At 48.1% G+C, this 20,099-nt stretch overlaps 1 protein-coding gene across 4 annotated transcripts in view; it reads right to left on the minus strand.

The window, feature by feature from the left end:
* SLC4A11 (solute carrier family 4 member 11) overlaps positions 1-20,099 on the minus strand; it is a 1,288,767-nt gene that overhangs the window by 521,034 nt on the left and 747,634 nt on the right. For all 4 annotated transcript variants that reach the window (XM_069632247.1, XM_069632248.1, XM_069632246.1 and 1 more), the window contains exon 12: positions 17,530-17,662. In XM_069632247.1, the coding sequence (XP_069488348.1) occupies positions 17,530-17,662 (133 nt within the window). The remainder of the gene's footprint in view (positions 1-17,529; positions 17,663-20,099) is intronic.

Genomic DNA, 20,099 nt, shown 5'->3' on the forward strand with positions numbered 1-20,099 from the left:
ATTCAATCTTTCACAATTTCTGGGTATTTATGATGCTTGGAAAGGGAGAATGTGTCCACATGACCACCATATCCCTGGGAAAGGTGATCAATAAATCCACAGCTCACAAATGATAAGTTACTCGCCGTAATGACTAACATACTCCTAGTCCGTAGTCCCCTTTCCTCCATATTGTATGGGTGTCCCTCGCTAGGGAGGGGAAACAGTACATTTTCCACCCGAAAAATCATCTTCCCCCTTTACATTTAGATGCGTGCTGCCCTGGGAGCATGCGCTCCCCTGACTCAGTTCTCCGGCGTCACTCCTCAATCTCCTTTGACGCTTCGACAATATTAACATTGCCTAATGACACCAGTTTTATTAAGCGGGAGGATGGTGGGACGTATGGGGGAAGAGGACTGTGGGCTAGGAGTACGTTAGTCCCTATGGTGAGTAACCTATAATTACTCCTACATCCCGTCCTCTTTCCTCCATACTGTATGGGCGAGTACAACAGAATGTAGCCCCAGGGTGGATAGGTGCTCTCTTGAGAAAACAAGTTCCTTAATACTGCCTGATCAAATGCCGCATCAGACCTGGAGCCGGCATCCAAGCAGTACTGCTTGCTGAAGGCCGAGGGCGTATCCCATATAGCCGCCTTGCTGATAACCTGCCACGGGACGTGCTTCTTGAACGCAACCGCTGTGGCTTTAGCACCAATTGCGTGGGTATGCATATTTGCTGGAAGATGCTTGTGCTGCCCCCCTTAAGCCTCCTTTGTTGGCCATAACCATCCACCTTGCTATGGAAGCCTTGGAGGCTTGACAGCCAGGCTTTGAACCACCAAAGGTGACAAAGAGCGCCTGATTTGCAGAAGCTCTGGGTCCTGTCCAGGTAGTATCTCAGCGCACGCCTGACGTCCAGAAAGTTGGTAGCACCATCTCCTCATTTAGGTGAAAAGAGGAGACGACCTTAGGTAATAATGCAGGGTGAGTTCTAAGCACCACTGTGTCCTTATGAAAAGTAGTTTAAGGCTCTGAAGCCACCAGCGCATGGATTTCACTGATCCAGCTTGTAGAGGTAAGGCCCACAAGGAGGGTCATCTTAATGGCGACTACCCTGATGTGCGCGGACGCAATAGGTTCGAATAGTTATTGCGCCAGGGCACCCAAGAACACGTTGAGGTCCCACATTGAGTGCGGTTTCTTGCCTGGTCAGGCCCGCCAAGTGTCTTTTAACCACCAGATTAGAGGATGAAAATATCTCCTCCTCCGAGCTCCTGTAGGCTCCAATAGCCGCCAGATAGGTGCAGCATGTGCCAACCTGCACCCCGAGTGTGCGAGGTGCACATTGACATAGCACATCCTCAAACGTGTAGGTCAATTGATCGACCTCTTGATTCCGGCCGGTGACCATACCTAGTCCACTTGATTTTGTACTGGCTCCTGGTAGCAGCGCTCCTATCCCCCTGTATAATGTCTAAGTTAGCTTGCGACAGATGCAGATGACTCAGTGTGACCTGTTCAGGAACCACACTGCGAGGATGACCGTGCCTCCCTGCTGAGAGAGTAGGTGTGCTGGGCCCAGCGGAAGGTGCACTGAGCCTGCTCCGAAAGGTTGACTAATTTCTAGAACCATGGTCTTGCTGACCACCACGGAGCAATCAGGATGAAACGGAGTTGCCGGGCCTCCTGGATCTTGTAGATTACCCTGTGGACCAGAGGGGTCGGAGGGAAGGCATAGGCGTTCATGTCGTTCCACTGGATCTGCATTGCATTGCCCAGAGAGCCCCTGTCCTGTCCCAGACAGGATGCAAACTGGGCACCTCCTGTTTGATGTGGCAAAGAGATCCACCCAAGGATCGAAGATCTGCTGAAGGACCTGTTCCTACAATGCCATTCAAAGTTGTCTGCACCCAGCCTGCTGAGCCTGTCCGCCTCCAGGTTGGATTCCCTCGGGAGGTGAATTGATGCCAGGTGCATGTCGTTTACCAGAACCCACTCCCAAATGTCGACTGCTAGAGTGCAGAGGGGAGGAGACCTGGAGCCACACTGCTTGTTGATATAATACATGCTGGTGAAACTGTGTCTAAATGAGGATTGCCATACTGCAAATCGGGAGGAAGGCTTTGAGAGCGAGCCAGATTGCCATCAATTCGAGCCAGTTGATGTGAGACGCCAGTTCCTGACGGGACAATACTCTGTGGACTCTGTGGCTGCCCAAGGTAGAGACCGGCAGAAAGTTAAGTACTGCACAGGGATGTCATTTAGGGGTCACCAGAGGTCGCAACTGCAACCTCTGTTGACCCGGCTGCAACCTCTGCGGCCGCCCTGCGACGCCAGTATTGCCAGTATTAAAAATGAAAGAAGCATAGAAAGGTCACATGGTGGACTTATTTTGCCGGGATACATGACAAGGGGAGTTTAACTGACAAACAGTCTGTCAGGGCCCAAAGGATGAAGAGTTGCCCAGAATGTGGCTGTACATTTTAAAATACAACTTGGCTTTTTTCAAATATGTTTTTTAAAGCCATTGGCTTTGAAAAGTATTTGAACAAGTTTAATGCGCACTGTAATTGTTTAATTTTTCAGTATTTCATAAACTGGGCAGATGCAGTAATTTAGGGGCTCACAATTAACAGTGAGATAATCTTTTGATTGCTGAGTTTTTTTGTATTGCCGCAAAAGAACTTGCAACCTGAAAGGCCTGGAAATGTGCATTCATCTAAGTAGCCTCTTAGTGTCAACTACTTGTTCTCCCGGCATTTATTTTATTTGAATTACTTGCAAGCAATCACAGTACGAGAGTGAAGGAACAAGTTACTTACCTGTAACTGTTGTTCTCCAGCATGGGTCTGGCATAGATTCACATGCTCATGAATATTGCCGGTCAGGCTGGAAATCCTCGGTAAAGAAAAAATCAGTTTCACTTCTGAATTATCTTTCTCCCAAAACCCAATCACTGGTCTCTGGGTCATACTGCCCACAACCAATGTCTGCCCTCTACCTAAGCCTCTCCTCTGGCAGCCATCTTCAGATTTGGTAGCACGTCAAGTGGCAGTAGGACCAAGAGAAGAGGTGCAGAGGGGTAGGCAGTAGGGTTTGCATGTGAATCCATGCCAGACCCATGCTGGAGAACAACAGCTACAGGTAACTAACTTGTTTCTTCTCCAGCATGGGGTCTGGCATGGATTTACATGCTCATGAATAAAGAATACATACAAGCACACACATGCAAAACCACGGGAGGTGGCAAGGCTCAACATTAAGCATCTCGACATTAAGCATCTCTTACCTCCTCACCAGGCTCACCTTCAAGGGAACAGGTTGCGCAGCACTGCTTGGCCGACTCTGGACTCCTCCCTGTAATCTGTGTCGACGCAGTAGAACTTTGTGAAGGTGTGCGTCGACCTCCACGTAGCAGCCCTGCAAATGTCCAGCAGGGTAACACCAGACAGGAATGCCGTAGTTGCAGCGATCGCTCTGGTCGAACGGGTGCTCGTACGACCAGGCAACGGTCGGTTTGCCAACCAGTGACAATGGGTGATGCAGCCGGAGAGCCACCTGGAAATGGAAGCCTTGGAGAGGGCCTTCCCATGGTTCACACGGCCAAAGTTCACAAAAAAGCTGTGACGTCTTCCGAAAACTCTTTGTGCGGTCCACATAGAACTTTCAGCGCTTTAGCCACATCCAGCAAGTGCAAAGTCAGCCGGCGACAAAGGCGTCGGGAAGAACACAGGAAACACAGAGGGCTCGTTTAGCACCTTGGTCATGAAGGAGGGGTCTGTTCGTAGCACCACCCTCGTCTTGTGGAATGTCAAGTATGGTGGTCTACAAGAGAGGGCCTGGACCTCTCCCACTCGCCGTGCGGAGGTAATGGCCACAAAAAACGCTGTTTTCCATGACAAAAATTTCAGTGGCGCTGAATGCATCGGCTCGAACTGTGGACCCATGAGCCTAGTAAGCACCACATTGAGCTCCCACGCCGGTGCCGGAGTCTTCACCTGCGGGAACAAGCAAAATAGTCCTTGGACGAACTCCTTGACCAAACAATTCGACCATAAGGATGATTGTCCAGGAGATCTGGTGTAGCGGGAGATAGACGCCAGATGGACCTTGATCGAAGCATGGGCCAGTCCTGCCTTGGCCAACTACAACAAATACGAAAGCACCTGCGGAGCTGTGACTCGTACAGGGTCGATCGTCTGAGTATGGCACCAAACGGCACACCTCTTTCACTTGTGCCCGTAGCATTTCAGAGCAGATGAAGCTCTGGCCTTGGCGAGCACCTCCTTAAAATCTGCCGGGAGATCGTAGCCCCCAAACTCTAGTGCTGCAGGAGCCAGGCCTACAGGTTCAGCGATCCTGGGTCGTGGTGCAGAATCACACCTCCTTCCCTGGCGAGAAGATCTGCGTCTGCCGGAAGCTTGACTAAAGGGGACGCTGACATGTCCAGAAGATCCGGGTACCATATCTGTCTTGGCTATGCCGGTGCGATGAGGTTGAGCCTGCACCGGGACCGTCTCAGTTGATTGACTAGTCGTAGAAGCAATGGCAACGGAGGGAACACATACACAGTAAAGGGTAAAGGAGAATGCAGACCCCATGCTTCCCGGCTGGGGAAACCTGATGGCGAACCTCTAGCACTTGGTGTTCATCGCCAACAGATCAATCTGAGGATTGCCCCATCTGCGGAACAGGCAATCCACTTGGTCCTGCCAAAGTTCATAATCATGGCAAGAGCACAGCTCCCTGGTGAGAGAGTCGGCGATGGTGTTCTTCACTCCTGCTAGATGAAACGGGACGAGGAACATCCCCTGGGCTACGGCTCAGTGCCAAAGGTCCTGCGCCTCTTTGGAGAGCGCCGGGGATCTGGATCCCCCCTGCTTCCGTGTGTAGAACATTGTGGTGGTGGGTGTTGTCCGTGAAGACCAGTACCACTATGTCCTTGAGCGATGGAAGGCTTTAAACACGGCCCGCAGCTACAACACGTTGATGTGCAATGACTTCTCCTCCGGCAGCCACAGGCCTCTTGCATGAAGACTTACGGAATGCGCTCCTCATTATTCCAGGGAGGCGTCCGTCGTGACCGTCTCCTGATGAGGTGGGATCTGGAAATCTGCGTCTGCGGACAAATGTACGTGCACTCCCCACCACTGTATTGCTCGACAGAAACTCTCGTCGAGTGTGATCTTGTCCTCGAAGCTGCCTTCCACTTGCATACAGCGGGCGTTGAGGAACTCCTGCAGCGGATGCATCTGCAGCCTGCACAGCCGAATGAAGTAAATGCTTGATGAATCTTGCCCTTGCAACCTTTAGGGCCAACAGCTGTTGTACCTTGCCCAAGATGGCCACGGTCCTTTCCTCTGACAGAGACACCAGGCACAACACTGTTGAGTCGGGCTCCCAGAAACAGTGCGTCCTGCGATGAAGTCAAGCAGGACTTCGCAAAGTTTATCGAGAACCCCAGTTCCGACAGGAGTTGGACTGTCCTTGCCGTGTGGTCGGTGGCGATGTCCCTCGAGATCGCCCAGATCAGCCAGTTGTCCAGGTACGGGTACACGTGGATCCCTCGTAGATGTAGCTGCGCCGCCACAGGGGCCAGGCACTTGGTGAACACTTGTTGCGCTGAGTTCAACCCGCAGGGAAGGGCCTTGAACTGGTAATGTTGTCCTTGAACCACGAAGCATAGATACTTGCGGTGTCCCTTGTGTATGGGGATGTGAAAATAGGCATCTTCCAAGTCAAGCGACGATAGAAAATCCCCCTCTTCCAGCTGTCCTAGTACATGTTGAAGGGTCACCATCCGAAACTTTTGGGACTTGTTCAGACGGTGGAGGGCCAGAATGGGCCTCCAAACGCTAGTCTTCTTTCTGACGAGGAAGTAACGAGAGTAAATGCCGGAACTTCTTCGGGACGAGCTTGATCGCCCCCTTTCTTAACATGGACCATACCTCCAGCAGCAGCTGAGGGCTGCGGTTTTCCTGGCAGGCCACTGGTGGTATCCTTGGACACTTCCTTTGGAACTCTAGGGTGTGTTTGTGGGCGAGAGCGTCCAGCACCCAACGGTGGGTGGAGATGGTCTTCCACACGCTGATGAAGTTTGCCAGCCGGCCTCCCACCGGGGTGCACAGGTAGGGGCCGGACTCCACGGCCGGTTCAATCCTGTTTCAACATTGAAGCGCCGCCTTCGGGGCCTTGGCGGTGATGGCCGCCTCCAGACTTGGCGTGGCCCCTGTAGCTCTCCTGAGCCGATGAGCAGGGGTCTGACTGCAACACGAGACACCACCTCCGAATCCTTTAGAGGATTTCTCTCCAGAAGTTTGAAAGGACAGCCGCCGTTGCTGAAGTGTGCCCAGGGCACGATCCGTCTCTGTGTCCGCTTTGATGGCCTGGAAAGACTCATCCACAGTCTTTCCAAACAAATTGTCCCCATCGAAGGGCATGTCCAACACCTTCGACTGAACATCCTGACGGAAGTTCGTGGCCCTCAACCAGCCTCGCCGACGAAGGCAAACGCTGTGGCCCATCTGGCGGAATCCTGTGTGGGCAATGTCCGTGGCCACTGTAATGGCATGGTCTTAAGCCACCTCGCCTTCCTGCAGAATCTCCAACGCCTCAGCCTGCTTTCCATCGGGAAGAAAGTCCAGGAGGGGGGCCAACTTAAACCAAAGTTCCCTGTCGTAACGCGCCACGATGGCGAGGGCGTTCACGGCATTGATAGTCGTTGTCGCCGCCGAGATCACTCTTCGCCCCATGGCATCCAACTTCTTCCCCTCACCGTAAGGGGGCGAGGAGGCCACCAACGAGGATGAGCCTGAAGACTACTTCTTGGCCACAGCCGAAACCACAGAGTCTGGAGACGGCTGGGACTGTAAACACTTGGGCGCAGAGTCCGGCACTCTGTACTACTTCTCGTAGCGATCCCTCTTCACCGGAGAAGGGTTCTTCATGAGGGACAAACCCTTGTCCCAAATGTCATCCAATAACGGGATCAAAAGTATGGTCTGTCTCTTCGCCTCCCGGTGCTGTTAAAGAAAACCCTCTTTCTTTTTCTCCTCCGGGACAAGCTGGAACAGCTCTGAGGCCCTGGAGATCATGGCGGGGGATGAGCCAAACTCGTCGGGCGGTGAAGATCTGGACGGCGGAGACGGGAGATCCCCCAGGCTGCCGTCGTCCGTGCCATTGCCCGTCATCACTGTGTCTGGTTCCGTGTCATCCCTCAGTGGGGGAGAGGGAGGCCAGGGGTGAAAAGGCAGACGGGTTGAACTCTCCTCTTGGGTGGTGGTTCCTCCGATGGCCTCGGGGCCGCCGGCACAAGAGGCATCTTCGTTCTGATTTCCGAACACAGGGTATGCAGGGCTGCCAGAATGTCCACTGAGATATCCCCAGGTGGCTGCTGGGGTGGAGGTGACGAGGATTGGGGCGTTTGCGGCTTCGGCTGATCCACTCGGTCGTCACCACCCTGTTGCTCCTCGTCGGTCTCATCGTCGCCCTCGTCGGGCCCCCCCGTAGGGCTCTCGACGCATCTCCCCTCCTGGAGGACCAGGAAGATGGTGAGCTCTTCCTCTGAGGAAATGTCCGTGCCCTGGAGGACTACTGTGCCCCCTCCCCCCCTTCTCTGCCACCATCGGAGACAGTTTCGGTGAAATGATGGGCATCACCTTCTCCAGAGTCTTCTCAATGGGCTGGAAAGAGGACTTCCACCCCAGCGGTCTTCGGGAGGGCGCCGCCACTACTTCGATGGAAGTGTGGGCCTTTGTCTGATGCACTAACGCTTACCTTAAGTCTCCGCGGGAGCGTAATGCCTTTTCAGCTGAGGACCTGTGGTCTGGGCACTAGTTCTGTGGAAATTACAATTATAACAAACCACTATTGTAATACCCATTCACAAACTGATAACTGTGATACAGTGTACCGTGAAAATGACCCTCCCTTCTCACCTGTGCTTTTATTTTGTGGAGCTCTCCATCCTGTATTCTACAGGGGCGCGTTAGTTCGGTGACTTATTCTGAGTGGGTAATGGTGTTGAAAGCCTTTTATCTGTATAGCGTCCAAAACTTCTTTTAAAGTATCAAAGCAAAGTCTCTTGGTAAGAATAATAACTGTTTATAGTTCAAATTAGAAATGGTCCCTACGTTGGAGAGATCTCTTTTGTTAGAATTTCCTTTTATCCTTTGCAGGTTTGTGGTTCCCTAACAAGGGCTTAGGCTGTGGTAAGGCTGCAGCTATACTCGTTTAAGGAAAAATTAAATTACGTCAGTTCATCGAAAAAAAGGAGTAATAGCTGCCTTCAGAAACAAGCGCAGTAAAAATAAGCGAAGAAAATCCTTGAGGCAAGTACATATGAAACATCTTTCTTTACTTTTAACAAGTTAATTCATTCATTAAATAACTTTGTTTTGCAGGTCTTCGGAGAAACTGTGGAAGAAAATACCTTCGGATGATGCAGGGAACTGCTGTGAAAACATTCGGAAGAATACGCTGCGACCGTGGACAAAGGCTGCTGAGGCAAGAAATGCTGCGGCTGCGACAGAGCTGACAGGAGATGCAGAGACTTTGAATATTATTGCGGACTGAGGAAAATTCCTGCATAACTTTGGTTCGCTAAATCTTTAAAGTTTTTCTGCTATTCTGTTGATTTTGCTATGGAACTAATATCTTTGACTTGTTTCTTCTTTTGACAGGTTCTGTCAGGAGATCACGAAGCGTTATCTGCTTTGAAGCGAGAGCTTCGGCGGAGGCAGGGCTTAAGTAGTTCAATCTGCTACAGGTATAGAGGCCATGTTGAAGATAGGGAACAATGCTAAGAGTGAGGCAAATGCCTCTTGCGCCAGGCTTGAAGGCACTGTTGACCCACTGATTGAAATTAAGTTCCCTGCCTCAAGTATTTCAGACAAAAATCCGAGGATGGCTGCCAGAGGAGGGGCTTAGGTAGAGGGCAGTCATTGGCAGGGGCAGTATTAGCCAGAGACCACCAATTGGTTGTTAGGAGAAAGACAGTTCAGAAGTGAAACTGATTTTATCTTTACTGAGGATTCCCAGCCTGACGGGGAATATTCATGAGCATGTGAATCCATGCCAGACCCCATGCTGGAGAACTGTGTTCTTGTATTAGTGGCAAGGTTGTGTGCCATCACTTCCTGTGATGTCACTTGGGGGTGGGGTCAAATGACATCACTTCCTGTGATGCCATCAGAGGTGAAGGGTCATGTGATGTCACTTACACTACACCTGGCATTTTGGTAAAATGACGTCCCTGGTACAGGAGAAGACCTGCACCGCCCACTGAAGTAGAAAACAAAGATGACAAGTCTTTCGAAGCCTGCATAGGACCGAGTACTTTGAAACAACAAATGAGGACACCTCAGCCACTTGTCCTTGACTTGTGACTAAGTGAAATTCTCCTGGCAGCCGTGATAAGACCCAGGTTTATCCTCCGACAGTCTTGCTGGTGAAGAAAATCTGGGAGAAGGGGAGAAGAAGTGGTCTACATACCGTAAGAAGGTGGTCAGAGAACCAATGATTTCGTGGTCAATGGAGGCTGGGAATTTCTGCAGAACATTGGGGACTAGAGGATGATGAGGAAACGCATACACAACCAACATTTTCAGTAGGCATAGTACAGGTACTTGTTCATGTCCGTTGCAATTACATTGAAGAACATATCGGAAAGGATCAGTTTCTGCAACTTCCATCGTGATTGCCATGCAACATCCTTGATCGTAGTCTGTTCTTGATAAGTGTGCCACGTTAGGTAGAATGAAAAGAGCTTGTACTGAAATCGGTCGGTAGGAAATCCGTTCTTTTTGCTGATTGCCTCCGCAGACCGACATCTATTGAACCCCCAAACCTTTTGCTGTTCTGTACCCGTCCTGACATTTTGAAGCAAGTGAAGCCTTTTAACCTCACCTGCCTTGTTGAGATCATCTGTTTTGGTGGCTCTAATCAGTCCCAATGGCTATCACAGTGCAGGGGAGCACAGCGAAATTCCTGGTTTCTTTTACACTGCACTCGTCACTCTACAGTGAGATGCCAGAGGGATACTTTTGGCCCCTTTTTGGAACCTTTGTTAGGCAGAAACCTGTGCAGTTCCCTCTGGGACCACTGCAAGACTACAGGTGTTTGGCAGTAAACCCACTTGGTAGCAGTCTGTACCACACAGATTCACTTGGTAGCTGTGGCTGAGCAGTCAGACTTCCCTCAAGAAGAGTTAGGCAGTATACAGAGTATTCACAATAGGTCAAAAGAACAAAGTAGAACAAGTAAACACTGACCAGGGCTTGGTGTAAAAGAGATATAATTATTTATTTAAAACCACATCTAGAAAAACACACAGGCACTAATAGTAAGCAATTCAAAAACACGGTCACTAAAAGATATACACTCCCTTAGAAGAATATTAGTCAAGTCTTAAGTAAAGCCCCATTTATTTTCAGACAGCGGTGAGCGCTTAACGTAGATGGCACTCTAATAATTCGTTTTAAAAGGGAGAGAAAAGCAGAGAATAAATTGAAACAGGTCCCAACACTTTTACAAGAACACAACAAGAGAGGAAGGCAAAGTAAAACCGTGAAGTTAGAGTTCAGTAGGCTGGATCCACTTTAAGAGGATCAAACGAAATGTGTCCAAGGTCACACGGTTGCAGTGCACAAAAGTCTTGAAAAGGTTCAAAAAGAGTTGGACCAAAGAAAGGGACCAGTTAGAAGGTCAAGGCGGCCAGCCCAGTCCAGAAGGTTAAGGGGTTATTATTACCTTGTAGCAATCTTTAAAAAGGGGGGCCTGGCAGACACAGTACCTTAAAGTGGTGAGAATACTCCAGCGGGGGCAGTTGTTCCTGGCAGCGGATGCAAGTCTGTGCTTCGTCCGGGGGAAGAGAGGATCTCTTCGGGGAGGAAGACGGGAGTCCGTTGCACTTCCAGGGAAGAAACCAGCCGCAGAGTTTCTCAGGTAAAAGGAGCGGTCCTTTGATTCGCGGTCCAGTGGTAAGTGGCTATCCGGTTGCCGGGGTGCTTCGCACGGGCAACTCGACCACAAGCCGGTCTGGGGTGCGAAGAGAAGAAGGGAAACTGGTTGTGCCCACCAGTCAGGGGAAGAAGCCACTCCAACCGGAAGATCTTCTCGGTCGTCGGGAAGTGGCGAGTCGGTTCCGCAGGGCTCTACCGATGGTGTCGTCGTGGTAGGTCGGCTCAGCTTCTCCCTCGTCGGATTCTCAGGTCCTGTGGCGACTTCTGAAGTTCCAGTCCCCAAAGCCCTGCTTTTATGCAGCACACCCCCATTTACTCAGCCTAGCTGTCAATCAAACCTGCTAAGTGGTGAGCCGGGGCCAATCACACAAGAGTGCGACTTGAGTTACCAAGGTAACTCAGTCCAGGGTGCCTAAACCCCCTCCCACACCCTCTGTGGTACCCAGACAGAGAGGCACCACTTTTGGAGGCTTCTGTGGAGAAGCCCGCCAAAAAGTGGAACAAAGGGCTCGACTTGGGTTGGAGTCACAGAAGAGAACACAAACGCCATTTTAGAATCGAGTCCTGGCAAAAAATACCAACCAGCGAATTAATATTAAATAAATAAACCGGTGGTATGTTCGAGGCTATGACAATTAAATAATTAAAGTTGGTAACCTCGAACAAGGGTAAAGTCCCATAGGGATATATTCGCGGTCGAATATAAAAAGTAGTATCCACTGCCACCAGCCAAAACTCGATCGGGGGAACGGAGACGTGCCCCCTCGACTAACAGACCCCGGGGTAATCAAATTGCCCCGACCAGTATGTCCACAATATGATGGTTTGTACTGGTTTCTGTTAATAATTTGGGACTAGTAAAGTCAATGGTGACTTTACATGCCCTGGGAGACAGTAGTCAGTCCCAGGGTATGGAGTCTATGGTGGGGTGTCACTATGACACCCCTGTGTCACTGCACGGAGGGTGCTGTGTAACACACATAGTAAAAACACATGAGACCCTATGGAGTAAAGGACCCCATAGCCCATAAAACACATTAACAGTCAAAGGAACACCATAAATCATGTCCAAGAGTGGGAGAAAAAGGAGTCTCACTCTTGGCAGGAGAAAAAAACAAACTCCAGAAATCCAGCAAAGCTGCTGGGGGACTCACTAGGTTAGGAAATTCAGCCTAAAGAGAGAATTCTCCCTAACAGAATCAAGTTTCTTGCTTTCCCTGTTTGGGGACAAAGGAGGAAAGGTAGGAGATTTGGGAGCTGCAATTGAAGCCTCCAGACCACCAGGCTTCTCAGCTGTAGGGTGCCTCTACAAAGGTTCCACATCCAAGAAAACTGGGCAATGCTTTTTGGCTAGTTCCCGGTCCCCAGCCGTACTGCAATAGGGGACAGCAAACAGCGATGATGTTGGCAAAGTCAAGTTGGATGACAGGCTTTGCAGGCGTCAACAAGAGTTTCCACAGCCGTGGCAATGTTCTTTTGGAATCACATATGGGGGTTTCTTCAGAAGCTGTGGCTAGCATTAAATCAATCTCTGGTGAAGCCAATGTAGTGAGATGCTCATGCTGACTATAGAACTGCTCAGGATTGGGCTCCACATCTTCAGAGCCGATCCCAGGTGGGTGCAAATCACCATTCCCAAAGACCTGCCCCATCCCAGAAAACGCCTCTAGGAAACAAACATATTTCAGAAAGGTGTTGGTGCCGAAGCGGAGGAAGCCAACGTCATGGCTTTTATGCTCGAAGGCAGAGCTGAACATTGATGGAGGGGTGAAGTCTACAAGGTATACCTGAAGCTAAACCAGCTTGTGTTCTACAAGATTTAATATGTGCCTCTGCCTACTTGAAGCACAGTGGGCCTGGCTCCACCACCAGAGCAAACCCTAAAGCCACCAGTCCACCTCGGTGAAGATATCAACTATATGGTGCCCACATTTCTCCGACTGCTATGGGGTGAAAAAGCTAGTGGGGAAGGGAAAACTTAAGATGAATCCCCTTACAAAATCATAAGCCACACCCTGGAGGGGAAGGAATGACACTGTTTTCTAGAGGAAGATGAAGTGCCACTTCGAGATGTCACCCTTTCAGAATTTAATTTTCTTTTGAGCGGTTTCTGTAGAATGGCATTGATCCGGTTGCTCCTTAGCCCATGAATCGAAAAGTGCAGAATCCACACTGGAACCCGCTGCTGCTTGTTCTGCGCAATCAGCACTATGGCTGCAAACTCTCAAAGTGGTTAACAGGGGCGTTGCTAGGGGGGGCTATAGCCCCTAATCTTTTGGTTGTAGCCCCGGATAGATTCTCAGGAGCTACAGCCAAAAGACTAGCTAGCCCCCAGTCCCAACAGTTCCGACATCAGCTTAGCCCCGGGTCTTTTCCAGACCTAGCAGCTCCCCTGGTGGTTAATAACCACTGAACAGGTTATCATGCCGTGTTCTTTCGATAGAGGACCGCCTGCAATCTTTTTTGCAATCGTCACTATGGTTCCACCGCCACTGTAATACCGCCTGGTGGAGCGTGGTGTTTCGATCCCGTGCTAGGTTTGCACAGCAGTAACGAGAAACTTCATGCAGCGCTCTTTTCGACCTGTGCTCGGTTTTCTAGATGACACGAGATGGTTTGCGAGATTCAATAATCAGGGGCGGTGAAACAGATCGAAATCTTACAGAGTTTGCTTCCGCAGCTGGTGGAAACCGCATTTCACAATTTCGCCCAGCCCCTTTGTGGGAGAAGGTGTAGTGTTAAGCAGCATGCTTCTGGAGCGCCTTTGAATGTATATAGAATGGTAAGAGCCACAGTCCTCAGTGGATTGTTTCATCCCAAGGCAATCGAGTCGCACCTTGGTGGGTTTGACATGGCCCTCGGCCTGCTGCAATCCCTGCAGGGTGCAGAGCTTCCGGATATTCGTCATAACGAGAGGTGGAGGGGGCGGTGGGGAGTAAATCTCAAAGGAAATGCTGTTCTAAAGCAAAGAGCGAGGCAGGTAATGAGAGCATGTAAACTGAAGCAATGAGGCAATCCAGACTAACCATCACACCTAGCGTCATGGCCCGCACAGTGACTAAAAAATGGTTTATGAAGACAACTGGCCCTGTCAAGGATATATAAAGATCGTGCGAATAAGGCCAGGGAAAAGACATGTGTCCCTCACGCTACCCCAACTGGCTCGATACCCCCAAGCCAGCAGGGCTCGTTTTCACATTGAAGCCACACAAGATGATTAGAACATTGTTTCAAGAAGTGTGCCTAGCCGGCTTTCATATGCATATACAAGAAAGTGAGCAAGAGAAGAGTTGCCTCACCAGTGCCCCAAAATGAAAAACAAAGCAGGTTTGTGAGGTGAAAACAACCAAATCACTAAAAAGGTCAAGAACAAACCATCAGCAAACATTTTTTTTTTAAAAAAAGAGAACAGCATGGCTGCCGACTTTGCTACATTAACATACAAATTTGACCACCTGGCCTTTGTACAAAGGAGCTGCTTGGCTGGCAAAATAAGGCCACAGGAGAATTCAAGCGGCAAGTGTGGAGGTCTGGTGGGTTAGTGTACGGACGCATGTATCACAGGTCTTTTGGGAAGGGAATGACCCCATCTCAACTCTAGGCATTTCAGGGTGAGGCGAGTCCCAATGGGAGACCTGTGATGTGCCGGGTGGGGGGGCCTACTAAGGGGCCCTGCATGGTCATATCATCATGCAAATTTTGGATGTTTAGACTTAATGCACGCATATAAGCAGATGCCATTTTGGAGCTATAGTCGAATAATAGGGCCTGCAAGGCGTGCATTAGACACAGGCCACAAACCTGATGAAGAAATCTGAATAGGCCCTAGCGCCGATGAGACCCACACTGCTAATTTCCACAAGAACTCTCCTTTGTTGTAAAATTGTTGCCAATATGTTAATCCCGAGAATGAATGTGCCCTGCAAGGCCACAAGACAGTGCTAGGTGCCCTGCTGCACGTGTTATCACAAATAGTCCAGAGCAAGCCTCCGAACCCCACCCAGTCAACTACAAGTTATAGCCCCCTAGAACTGTCCAAGTCCCAAGACCCCTGAATTCCGAGATACCAGCTGACCCCGGGCCACCGACCATTAACCAGTCGACCATAAAAGATCTAAGAGAATGGTCACCCTACCTTTATTTTATAATGGCATTGTAATGCAAGGTACAGGCAGGGATACATTATAGTTCAAAAGCAAGGGTGGAAGCCATGGAAGGCAGAAGACACAATTAGGATGAGTGAAATGTGTGTGGGTTAGAGTGACCTCGAGACTCCCCCCTGTAAAAGCCTAGGCTCATGCCAGGTGCCCTGTATAATGATAGAGTTACACTGTTAGCGTAACGTAGCTAATTGTCTTTTTGATCTTGGTTCCCTGGAGAGGATGAGCCCAGCTGACCCCACGTCATTGAAGACGGGCAGACGGTGCTGGGACCAATGGCCTGGAATCCCCTATGGAGTAGGTCGACCATGTATAGAGTCGCACCAACTAGCCGCGCAGGTATTTACTGTATATGAATGACGCTGTGTCTCCTTTTAAGCTCTTACTTGCACCCTTTTTGCTCAGAACAATCCTGGGCAGCAGAGTTCTATGCTGGCACACTTATTTTATAATTAGAACTGGTTATCCTTGCAAGAATCTCTTGACTTTTTTTCCTAACGGGTTGCATTTCTTCTGGTGTGAGTGTTTAGGGGCATGCCTTCAGGGCTCCGGTCTTTGGAGCGGCCAATATTCCCACACAAGCCTGGATATGATGAGCTGTTTCATACATTCTGGTTCCCCAAAAGACGAGTTGGACAGTGCTAGAATGTTTATTGGGGAAAATATCGGCTTTGGTCTAAATGGAGAAACGAAAAGAAAACTAGAAACTAAAATTAGAATGTTGCTTAGAGAGATTGCCAGTTGGAGAAGAGAAACCTTTGAAAAAAAACCTTTGAAAACAAATATTGAATGGCTTTCCTTTTGTTTGAAACATAGGTTCACTTGATTTGACCCATTTATAAAGTCAAAGCTACACTGTGAGCTTAGTGTGAATTCAAGGAGTGCGTCTTTAATGTAAATACTTGATTTTGTATGCTGAAGCCCAAAGGAAGAGAAATGGTAGTGGAGGCTTCGTTTTTCAAACGTTCAGGCTCTTCCATAACCCAGAGCAGAGGTGGGGAGTGTTTGGAGGGTGTTGGCCTATATTCGGAAATGTTAAAATATTAATATGTGGACAAGAAGAAGTATATGTTCTGATACTGAGATGTGTTGATTAAATATTTCAAATAAAGTAATGAGGGGGGAAAAAGACTGTCTTCCATCGCTTCCTTACAAACGACATTCCCTGCGGTCTCTAGTAGCGATCAGGCAGGTAGCAAAAGGGTTACACAACAGAATAACACCTTTTTTATTTTCTCAACATCTAAATAACTACATGTTTAATATTGATTGTGTAAGGTTTTCTTTTTGAACAATAAATAAACAGTCCAACAATCAGAAAGTAAGATATACTCCTAATCCAGAGTCCCCATTTCTCCATACTCCCGGGTGTCCGTCCCATCAGAACCTGAGTGGCACATTTGCAAAGCAAATGTTCGTCAATTTAAAATTTGGTGACAGAGCCATGCACATGCACCAGCTGTTACCGGCATACCCCACCCAATAGCCTGCCCAGTTGCACACCCGCACTGCCTCCCGGCAACCCATGCACTTGTGTCTGTATCTGTAACCCTACAGCACCCCTACCTGCACTTTGACACCTGCCGTCTGCACTAACCCTTTCACCTGCTAGCCACACTTCGTTATTGTTTGATCCCATGTACTGCACTGCCCCCTCCCCTTTCCCCTGGCACTTTTCCTCTCGCCCTCCCCTGAACTTGTGCGATCTCAAGGTCACTTGGCCTAGTAAGATCGTTGTCTCTGTCCTCCCTCTGTTCACCCTCCTTTGCCTAATCGCGCCTTAAAACATTTGTGTATAGGCGCTTTATAAATGCCATATATTATCATAATAGTAATACAATGGTGTCTAGTATAAAACTGCAAACACCAAACTACGGAAACAGTAGGTACCGGCCAGTGCCCATGGAATCAGTTTATTTTCAACCACCCTGGCACCAAAACTGGTCTTGAGCACGGACTGTTGGGATACGCTTCTCAGGTTTATTGATCCTTACAATAAGAAACTGTTGCCCTGCCACCATTTTATCAATGTATTACAATACAGAATCAAGGTAGAAGCAGTGAAAGTTGATATTTCCAGCTAGTATCTCATAAAACATTCTTAGTCTCCGTTTTGCGTTTGACTTCTTGTATGCTTTGGGCTTTTAAAATACGGTTTGTGGCTCATTAAAACGGTAGATCTTTCATATGGCTTGGTGCATCTATGCCACAATAATTGTTGGCTTGTCCACCCCTAGTTTAAACTTGAAAGCAGTCTTCGACTTGTCAGATTATAAACGTTCATAATATGACAAAGGATGTATCCATATTAAGGGTTAAAAAAGGTTTAGATCACACTGCTATATATAAACCAATGAGCACAACATTTACTCTGAAAGTGAACAGACGAAAAATCAACGAAAGACTCTTGAAAACAGATTTTACCTTTTAAAAAGCTTCATTAGTAGACTGCAGTTAAACAATGAATATAACACAAGAAAACAGCTATTCCATAACCCTGTCCAGGCATAGAAAGCTTTAAAATCCAAATTGTAGTCATCACAGATCCCTCTGATAACTGTAAAAGAAGAGACAACCATGTAATCTCGTAATATATTGTGCGTTCTTCACTAAAATGGTACAACTTTAAAAACACAACAAATACTAGATCGCCATTAAAACAAAAAGTAAGCTTGCACATGGCAAATCTGTTTTAACAAATTACTTGTAAAGCCAAATAAAATTTAATTGGTATGGGAGGAATATTAATAATGAGACTTTTGGTTTGCTGATAAACTTCCTGGGATATGGAAAAATTAATGGATAGAAGAATTCGTGGGGTGGAACAGACGAAAATAAAAGTAAAACATAAGTACAAAAGATAGGGGAGAAAAAGTAATAACGAAATTCAAGAACAAAATAGGCAAGGGATATCAGAATGAAAACGAGTAGATAAAAAAGAAATACAATAAGAACAGGAGCTGAACGATGAAAGCCATCTGTATGCAGCCCTGCAAAATAGCAGATATTCAATTATCAGTAAGGGCACAGAAGGGTTGGTGGGTCTATTTGCAAACTCAAAACGCATGTTATGTTTCTGTACTTAAACTGAGCAGATGGGGGTCATTATCCCTTATGTTTAATGATGGCACAGAGTAGAGTGTGTGCAGTCAAGAGGAAAACAAACCAGCATTGGAAATACCCTCAGTTTGGGCTTTTGTGTAGGCATGAGAAAGGCACTTGCCAGGCATTGCCGTATTGGTATTTACTGGCCATCGATGGAGCAAAACGGTACAAGTACCTGGGCAGTGCTTGGCAAATGCCTAATGCCTATACACAAGCCAAAACTGTTGATTTTGCCAATTCTGGTTTTTAACTGGACCTCCTTGAAGGACACACATAGTGCTCACATTTGTATTACACCAGCAGCATGTTTACAGATGCAATGTCATTAACACTCAGAAAACTGCTTTGAAAAAACACTGGCAGGTACTTCATGTGCAATGTTTGATAATCCGCTAGAGCGCCATGGGACCACTCCGGTGGTGATGGTGCGCGGTATAAATATCCTTTACCATTACGCAAAGAGTTCCCATGAGGAGTTGTTTTGGGCGGGGAGGGGAAGGAACTGGGTGGGAATGGCCATAGGGATTAGCGTGACCATGGGCAGTGAATGGATAGGCAAATAACCGACCACCAATTACATCTCATATGACATTTTTGGCTAAATCATATGTGGCTCAAACGCCACCTAATAGCCCAAACTAAAAAGGAATCTAGAAACAAATATGTATTTAACATTGTCTTTGTAGACTGGGCACAATCTGAATAAATGCAATTCATGGAGAGTAATTATGTTTGAAAACTGGGATATTTTTGTGTTTTTTTACCCTGCAATAGATAAAGTAATGCAGAGAGGACTTTGAGGTGTGAATACTAACAAATAAAATGAGAATGTTGTGTGCGTTTTTCAAGATGCGTTTTAATATAGCAACACCAAGAGGACATCAATTTGACTGACTAAAGAGGCTGATGTTGGTTTTTAGTTGTGACCTCCATTGCTTGTGCACAATGCTGAATATTAAAGGAAAGTAGTAGTGGACCAACTCGGCTGGTACAAAAAAGCATGTGAAAAATATTCATAGGCCTCGGTCATATCTGGACAAAACTGACAAGGGTAGCGTGGCCGCAGGTACATTTATTTGAATTCCTATATATCACGCCACACGCCCGCAGGCCTCAGGGCGCACAAAGTATACAAGACAAAACAGTGGCGAAGACCACAGGCAAAATAAGATCAGGGTCAAAAGATTCAGTGGAGTCCTGCTAGAGAAGCAAGGAATTTAATCGAGAGGGTTATTAAACAACATTGTAGTCAGTCTTTTTTTTTTTAAATCATCCGTCGTGGTGACGGTACGAATAGTCATCGGAAGAGAATTCCAGGCAGTCAGGCCACGCACATCAGTACTAAGTCCACCTGCTGTGGCCAGTCTGAAACGGGGCTGTACAAGTCCAAGTTAGTTCTTAGATCTTAAGGTTTACGACTGAGTATAGTGCTTGCGTCGAGCAGAGAGGTATTTAGGTGCTGTGTCAAGAATACACTTGTGTGTCAGAGTGAGGATCTTATGGGTCACTCTGTGCTTGACGGAATGCCAGTGCAGTTCCCGTCTAGCCAGTGTGACATGGGCACGTTTGGACATGCCAGTAATGGTGCGGACTGCACTGTTCTGAGCTAACTGAAGGGAGGACAAGATAGTCGGAGTAGCCACTCAAGAGACTGTTGCAGTAGTGTAAGCGCATGTTTATGAGGGCAGTGGCCAGAATGGCAGCGTTCTGATCGGACACAAAAGGTCGGATGTTAGCAAGCAGCTTGTTAACAAGACCGCAAGAGCTCCGGATCTGCGCTGCATGTTGCTTCAAGGTTAGTACAGAGTCAAAGGTAACACCAAGGGTATTCACCTTTTTTACCACAGGGATGACAGCATTGATCATAGTAAAACTTGCATACTCCGGGG

This window comes from Ambystoma mexicanum, chromosome 6q (assembly GCF_040938575.1).
Source record: "Ambystoma mexicanum isolate Mex_15411 chromosome 6q, UKY_AmexF1_1, whole genome shotgun sequence".
Taxonomy (NCBI): Eukaryota; Metazoa; Chordata; class Amphibia; order Caudata; family Ambystomatidae; genus Ambystoma; species Ambystoma mexicanum.